Here is a 7,979-nt window from a genome sequence, read left to right as displayed (position 1 = left end):
CAGATAGAACATTTGGTTTTTGATCTCATGGTCTTAGTTATTCAAAACAGCCAAAAAAGCCAGACAACGTTTGTAAGTCTAAGGTAGCATAATGTCGAGTCGTGTCAAAATTCAAATAGGAGGTCTCGCCCCTTAAATGACCTAATTTTCGTCCCCGTCGTTTTACGCAAGAAAAGTTTTGACTTTATGCAAACTGAGCCCAAAGATGGGAATTTATGCCTTTCTTTTATTTTTCACATGAATTGAGTAGGGAAAATGGTCGGAAATTGTCAAAAAAAGGACCAATTTTTGTTAAATTTGCCGGGGGGCATAAAACCACGGGAACAGCCTAATAGTGTTGATAGGGGCGTTAAATCCATACCGTTTTGGTTTTAAAAATCAAATTCTAATAGAGTTGAAAATTTTTCAGAAAAGCCCCCTTTGGGGGGGGAGGGGTGGGGGTTTTTAAAAAGTAGCTTTCCCCCCTTTTTCCTTGGGTAGGGTTTTGGGGGGGGGGGGGGGGGGGTTTTTTTGACAAAGTTTTTTTGTTTTTTGGAGGGGAAGGCGGTTAGGTTATTTGGGGGGAGTTTTTTTGTGTTTTTTTGGGGGGGGGGGGGGGGGATGCGGTTAGGTTATTTTTCTTTTCTTTTTTTTTTTCATTCCCTCCCCCAGGAACACTTATTAATTTGTGACAATGAAATATCGCTGGAGGTAAAATGAGACCTATGGAAATTGATTTTCCAAGGCACATGTCGTTCATCCTATACTGAAAGATATCAGCTTCTTCTGCTCTCTCTTTCTCTCTCTCTCTCTCTCTCTTTCTCTCTCTCTCTCTCTCTCTCTCTCTCTCTCTCTCTCTCTCTCTCTCTCTCTCTCTCTCTCTCTCTCTCTCTCTCTCTCTCTCTCTCTCTCTCATGCTCCTCCTAGTACTTTCACAACTTCTTCTGTGACGAAATGAAAACTTGTACGTGAAAGCCGATGCTTTGGCTTGAAGGGAGGAGGAAACTGAATCTGGACGGTCTGAGAAACGAAGGAGAAAAACTGAGAAGGTCAATTCACTTCCTTTGAATTACAAAGCTCTATCTGACATCCTTGGCCGTGTAAAGTTTCTAAGACCATGAGGAGTGGGTGGTTGGTGGGTGCTCTGGTTTGGTTTGCTCCTTCTTTCCTATCAAACATCTATCGTCCTTTTCTCCCCTCCTTCTTTTTTATGTTTGTTACTCTCTTGTAACACCTCTAATCTTTGGTACTTATATGACCTTATTGTGTTGCAAGTGCCGTAAAACTCTTACAAAAACAAAAAGAAGACCATGAGGTCAGAAACCAAATGCTGTATCTGCTCTTTTTTTTTTTATAGTAGAGGGTTTTACGGCGCTTGCAACTGCATAAGGTCATATGAGCGCCATTATCTGCTCTGTCAAATTGATAACCTTATTCGGAGTAATTTTTCAAGATATTCAAAGAATTGCATAAATTGTAAAAGTTTGACATGTTGTGAAACTCAACATAATTTCTTACACATCAAATTTCTCAAAACTAGGTACTTGAGCGAATAGAATTTTGTAATCCTAGAGTTGCGAACTGTCAGAATAGGTGGAATACTCAGGTGTTTTTTTCTGTCAGCGTAAACCGCCATTTTTTTGTCCTGAGGCGTTTCAAAGGCAATCTGGAAAGGTTACCTTGAACGGAGTCCTGTCAGTGGAAATGCCACCGGATAGAGACCGATCGAATTTGTTTTTGTCAGTGTATTGTTTACCTTTTTTAACAAGACTTCATAATAATTAAAATAGAAATAAGAAGAAATAGAAGGAGAAGAAGAAGGAGAAGAAGGAGAAGAAGAAGAAGAAGAAGAAGAAGAAGAAGAAGAAGAAGAAGAAAAATTGTAACATTAATAATAAAAGTATTGTGCATGTGTGTGGGGGGGTCGTTTTTTTAAAAAGTGGTCTCCCAATTCTGTTGTATTAAATGATCTTTTTGCATTGTACGGCGCCTAGTGCTTTCTTGAGATTAATTTCTAAATCCTCATTATAAGTATTAAAAAGTGAGGCAGCGTGGTGAAATCAGGCGCTCGGCAAAATAACGAAATCGGAGAAACAGGCAGTTTGGAAATTTTTAGCGAATTTCTATTTTTAGGCTTAACCTCTTTTATGTCCATATAAAAACACATTTCCTTGTGAATTTTACTGAAAAACATTGATGAAAGGCACAAAATGTGCCATTTTTCAGTTTTTATAGACTCTTTAGCTACTGGAGTTACCAAAATTTGATGGCCATTTTCTCGTTAATTTCAACTCTGAAATCAGGCGACCTCCCCTCGTTCAGTCGCAAAAATCTTGAGTTCTATTCAAGACGAATGGATGTTTATTTCATTGGAAGTAAGGCAAAAAAAATCAGCTTTGAGATGATACCAATAACTTCACATGCCCAAAAATTGACAAGCACCCGTTTCCACTGCGTCGTGACACATATTATTATCATCATTATCATTGTAAACAGGAAGGAATAAGAAAGGGTTGAGACTAGTAGAATTTCCAGAAATTTTTTTTTAAGTTCAACGTTTCGCCCGATCAAGGGCTTCATCAGGAACATACAAAAAAGATAATGTTAGATCTAATAGCATCATTATCATCATCGTCATCATCATCATCATCATCATCACTATTACCATTATTATTATTGTTAACATTATCATTATTATCATCTTTATTATTATTGTTGTTGTTGCTGTTATAATGATTATGTTATGTCATTATTGTTGTTGTTATTGTTGTTATAATGATTGTTCTTTTATTGTTGTTGTTGTTGTTATAATGATGGTTATGTTATTACTGTTGTTGTTGTTATAATCTGGCGCTCATATGACCTTATGCAGTTGCGAGTGCCATAAAACCTCTACTAAAACTAAAACGTTGTTATAATGATTGTTCTGTTATTGTTGTTGTTGTTGTTATAATGATTGTCCACCCCACGGGGCAGTGCCACTCACTGTAGTGTTTTTAGGCCATTCCCAAAGGGGGGACATTTCTCGTTCAAGCATAGTAGAATTGTAAATGGGCTGACTCATGTCACGCTCATAACTGTGCCTGGTCTACAACAGGGAACTGCTGCTTTTTCTTTCCTAATCCTTACTATTGTCATTTTCCTCTACTTCTTTTGTATGTTTGTCACACTCTTGTGACCCGCTACTTCCGGGGTGCCTTGATAGTCGAAGCAGACTTTGTGTTGTTGAAGCTAGAGAGGTGAGCAGAGTAAGTCTGATTCCCTGTAAAGACGTCTCTGTTGACACCCACCCCTTGGCGCTCATATGACCTTATGCAGTTGCGAGCGCCGCAAAACCCTCAACTATAAAAAAAAAAGTTCTGTTTATTATTGTTGTTGTAGTTGTTGTTATAACGATCGTTCTGTTTGGACAGGTGTCCTACTTCATCGAGAACTTCACCCGCGGCCACTCTTCCACCATCCCCACCCTCCACGCTCGCCTCTGTGATATACGGCAGAAGTTCGAATCCATTCCGTTCTTCAGGTCCCACGAGGTAAGCCCTTTCTCTGCTTCTCTTCTCTCTCTCTCTCGCAGTGTTTCACTGCCACTCTCTTTCTCTCTCTCTCTTTGTCTTTGTCTCTCTCTTTGTCTGTCTCTTTGTCTGTTTCTGTGTCGCTCTCTTTCACTCTCTCTCTCTCTCTCTCTCTCTCTCTCTCTCTCTCTCTCTCTCTCTCTCTCTCTCCGTCTCCCTTTGTCTGTCTCTCTCTCTGTCTCTGCCTTTGTCTGTCTCTCTCTCTGTCTCTGCCTCTGTCTATCACTCTCTATCTCTCTGTCTCTCTCTCTCTCTCTCCCTCTCTTTGTCTCTCTCTCTCTCCCTCTCTTTGTCTCTCTCTCTCTCTCTCCCTCTCTTTGTCTCTCTCTCTCTCTCTCTCTTTGTCTCTCTCTCTCTCCCTCTCTTTGTCTCTCTCTCTCTCTCTCCCTCTCTTTGTCTCTCTCTCTCTCTCTCTCTCTCTCTCCCTCTCTTTGTCTCTCTCTCTCTCTCTCTCTCTCTCTCTCTCTCTCTCTCTCTCTCTCTCTCTCTCTTCTCCCCTCACTGCTTACTATCTACATTAGCACAGATGAAATTAATTCTTTATTCAAAAGCCATAATATTACGTTTCCTCTATTAATGTTGAGTACCTTTAGGCCATTCCCAAAGGGGGGTGTAGCATCGGGGTATAGTGGTTAGGCTACCGGACTGCTGATCGTGAGGTTGCTAGTTCGGGGGTTCGAACCTCAGCTCGGTCCGACGTTGTGTCCTTGGGAAAGACACTTTACCCGAACTTCCTACTTGGCTCGGTCCTATCGCAGACGGAGGAAAACTAGGAGGTCCCGCCCCTTAAATAACCTAATAGTGTTGATAGTTGCGTTAAACCCATACCATTTCACCATTTTTGAAAGGGGGGACATTAACATTAACATATTCTTATGCTCAGTAGAATTGTGAATGGGCTGATTTTTCAATGTCATGCTCATACTGTGCTTGAACTGCACACATGGAACTGCTGCTTTTCTTTCCTCTTTCATTCTCTTGAGCTGACATTTGATGTGGGTGGTTGGCGGATGCTCTGGTGTGATTTGCTTCTTCTTTCCTATCAAACATCTATCGTCCTTTTCTCCCCTCCTTCTTTTTTGTGTTTGTTACATTCTTGTAACACCTCTAATCTTGGGCACTTATATGACTTTATTGTGTTGCAAGTTCTGTAAAACTCTTAACAAAAAAATTTTTAACATCTGCCATATCGTCTTTTTCTCCCCTCCTTCTTTTTTGTGTTTGTTACTCTCTTGTAACACTTCTAATCTTCGGCATTTATATGACCTTATTGTGTTGCAAGTGCCGTAAAACACTTACTGAAACCTTTTTAAAATATGGAGATATGACAAGAATGCGCTGGGGCCGCGCTATCTTGTCTTAACAGATTAATTGGTCGCTTTTAAGGACACACGGGCTAACCCAGATTTCCGGGGTTTCCAGACATCTTGACTTACGCCAAAAGTGGGCATTGCCCTACCTATAGGAGAAGTTTGATTTCATTTGTGTGTATATTTGTTTGGTTATAAAGACTCTCTTTGTTTTTTAAAGAAACTGAACAAGGGGCAAAAACTTTACCTTCGATTCTCTCAAAACAGCTTTATTCGGAATAGCCCCCTTGTGATTAAAACGACCATATGAACATTCTCATGATCTGACAATTTTCTCTGTTGTGACCGTGGCTCAGATCATCGGGAGCAGTCTTCTCATCATGTACGACAGCTCCAACCACGCCAGCGCCTGGATGATCGACTTTGCTAAAACTATACCGGTACCTGACGTCACGCTCAACCACAGGTGAGACACGGGGTGGTGGGTGGGTGGTCGGGTGGATGATTGACTTGGCTAAAACTATACTGGTACCTGATGTCACGCTCAACCACAGGTGAGACACGGGCGAGTGGGTGGGGCGGTGGGGTGGTGTGCTAAAACTATATCGGTACCAGTGGTGTCGGTGACCTAGTGGTTAGGCTACAGGACTCGTAATTGTGGGGTTGCGAGTTCGGGGATCGGAATCGCGGGCCCGACGTTGTGTCCTTAGGAAAGGCACTTTTCACAGATTTTCCTCACTTCACCCAGGTGAGAATGGGTACTAAAACTTGACCGGTACCAGGCGTCATGCTCAACCACAGGTGGGTCAGGGGGTGGTGGGGTGGGTGGGTGGTTTGCTAAAACTTGACCGGTACCAGACGTCATGCTCAACCACAGGTGGGTCAGGGGGTGATGGGGTGGGTGGGTGGTTTGCTAAAACTTAACCGGTACCAGACGTCGCACTCAACCACAGATGAGGCATGGGCGCGTGGGGTGGTGAGGTGGGTAAGTGGTTGGCGGGTGCTCTTGTTGAGATGAGAAATGGGCAATATAATGCAATAAATTATTTTTATAGTTATTACTTTTATCGTTATCGTTATCGTTATCGTTATTGTTATTGTATTATTATTTTTAGTATTATTGTTAGTATTATAATTTTTAAATTATTTTTATTATTATTGTTATTATTATTTTTATTATTACTACAACTATTATGAGTGGGTGGTTGGCGGGTGCTCTGGTGTGGTTAGCTTCTTCTTTCCTATGAAACATCTATCATCCTTATCTCCCCTTCTTCTTTTTTATGTTTGTTACTCTCTTGTAACACCTCTAATCTTCTGGCGCTCATATGACCTTATGCAGTTGCGAGCGTCGTAAAACCTCTACTAAAACTAAAAACTGCAACTATTGTTATTATTACTTTTATTAATATTAGTGGGTGGTTGGAGAGTGCTCTGGTGCAGTGTGCCCTATTGACCAGTATTGAAATGAAATTTGTGTTTCCCCTATGGCCAGGTCTCCGTGGAAGTTGGAGAATCATGAAGACGGATACTTGTACGGGCTGGACCATCTTATTGAGGTCAGTGGGTCATCGTTGTTGTCGTAGCAACGCGTTTTGTTTGCGGTTCGGATTGTTTTTGTCACTGTGTCTGTGTGTGTGTGTGTGTTTGTGTGTGTCTGGTTGTTGTTGTCGCATTGTGTTTCGTCCAGTGTACTTTTGTCTTACTGTGTGTGTTTTTGGTTATAGCGAGTGCTCTGGTGCGGTTTGTTCCTTCTTTCCTATCAAACATCTTTCCTCCTTATGTCTACTCCTTCTTTTCTCTGTGTGTTACTCTCTGCTACCTCCCCCCCCCCCCCCCCTCCCAAGGGCAGTGCCACTGACTGAAGTGTCTTTAAGCCATTCCCAAAAGGGGGATATTAACATGTTCTTATGCACAGTAGAATTGTAAATAGACTGATTCATCAATGTCATGCACATACCGTGCCGGTACAACATAGGGGGAACTCCTGCTTTTTCTTTCCTCATCCTTACTATCGCCATTTTTCCTCTACTTCTTTTGTATGTCTGTCACACTCTTGTGAGCTGCCATTCCCGAGGTGCCTTGATAGTCGAAGCAGACTTTGTGTTATTGAGGCTAGAAAGGTGAGCAGAGTAAGCCTGATTCCCTGTTTAGACTTCTCTGTTGACATCCACCCCTTGGTGCTCGTATGACCTTATGCATTTGCGAGCGCCGTAAAGCCTTACTAAAACTAAGAACTCTCTGGAAACACCTCTACTCCTCAATTCTTTTACGACGTAACTGTTTTGCAATGCCGTAAAGACTTACTAAAGCTAACGCTGTTTATGTTGTATGTAAGTCCTCCAGTTTGTTTTTGTCACACTGTGCGTCATTTAGTTTGGTTTCATCCAATTGTTTGTTCCTATTGCCTGCGTGTCATTTGTCATAGTACAGTGAAACAACCACTTGTGGGTGGTTTGTGAGTGCTCTGGTGTAGTTTGCTCCTTCTTTCCTATCAAACATCTATCGTCTCTATCTCCCCTCTTTTTTTTATGTTTGTTACTCTCTTGTAACACCTCTAATCTTCTGGCGCTCGTATAACTTTATGCAGTTATGAGCGCCGTAAAACCTCTACTAAAACTAACAAAAGTCTTTTGTGACATCTCTTATCTTCTGGCGCTCAGTTGCGAGTGCCGTAAAACCTGTACTAAAACAAACAACATGACTCCCTTCTTCATTGCAGATTTTTGGTGGTCTGGCAGACAAGGAGAAGAAAGCACAGTCACAGAATGAGAAAAACGACGTGGACTCGAGAGACCCCAGTTGACTTTTTGAAACAACCGGTGTCAGCACCATGGAGTGACAGATGAGACGGGAGAGAGAGAGAGAGAGAGAGAGAGAGAGAGAGAGAGAGAGAGAGAGAGAGAGAGAGAGAGAGAGAGAGAGAGAGAGAGAGAGAGAGAGAGAGAGAGAGAGAGAGAGAGAGAGAGAGAGAGAGAGAGAGAGAGAGAGAGAGAGAGAGAGAGAGAGAGAGAGAGAGAGAGAGAGGGAAAAAGAGAGAGAGAGAGAGAAAGAGAAAAAGAGAGAGAGAGAGAGCAAGAGAGACTGGAGAAAGAGAGAGGAAAAGAGAGAAAGACAG

At 41.9% G+C, this 7,979-nt stretch overlaps 1 protein-coding gene across 1 annotated transcript in view; it reads left to right on the top strand.

The window, feature by feature from the left end:
• The window catches only part of LOC101846318 (inositol-trisphosphate 3-kinase homolog), a gene marked incomplete at its 5' end in the record, with an annotated part of 21,216 nt that extends 13,403 nt beyond the window's left edge, over positions 1-7,813 (top strand). Inside the window, 4 exon segments of the mRNA XM_013088904.2 lie at positions 3,393-3,512; positions 5,218-5,327; positions 6,357-6,420; positions 7,584-7,813. Of these exon segments, the coding sequence (XP_012944358.1) occupies positions 3,393-3,512; positions 5,218-5,327; positions 6,357-6,420; positions 7,584-7,667 (378 nt within the window).
• Between the last annotated feature and the right edge of the window lie 166 nt (positions 7,814-7,979).

Source organism: Aplysia californica, unplaced genomic scaffold, assembly GCF_000002075.1.
Source record: "Aplysia californica isolate F4 #8 unplaced genomic scaffold, AplCal3.0 scaffold00830, whole genome shotgun sequence".
Taxonomy (NCBI): domain Eukaryota; kingdom Metazoa; phylum Mollusca; class Gastropoda; order Aplysiida; family Aplysiidae; genus Aplysia; species Aplysia californica.
Note: the sequence above shows the minus strand (reverse complement) of the source record. Positions and strands in the feature narration are given on the sequence as shown.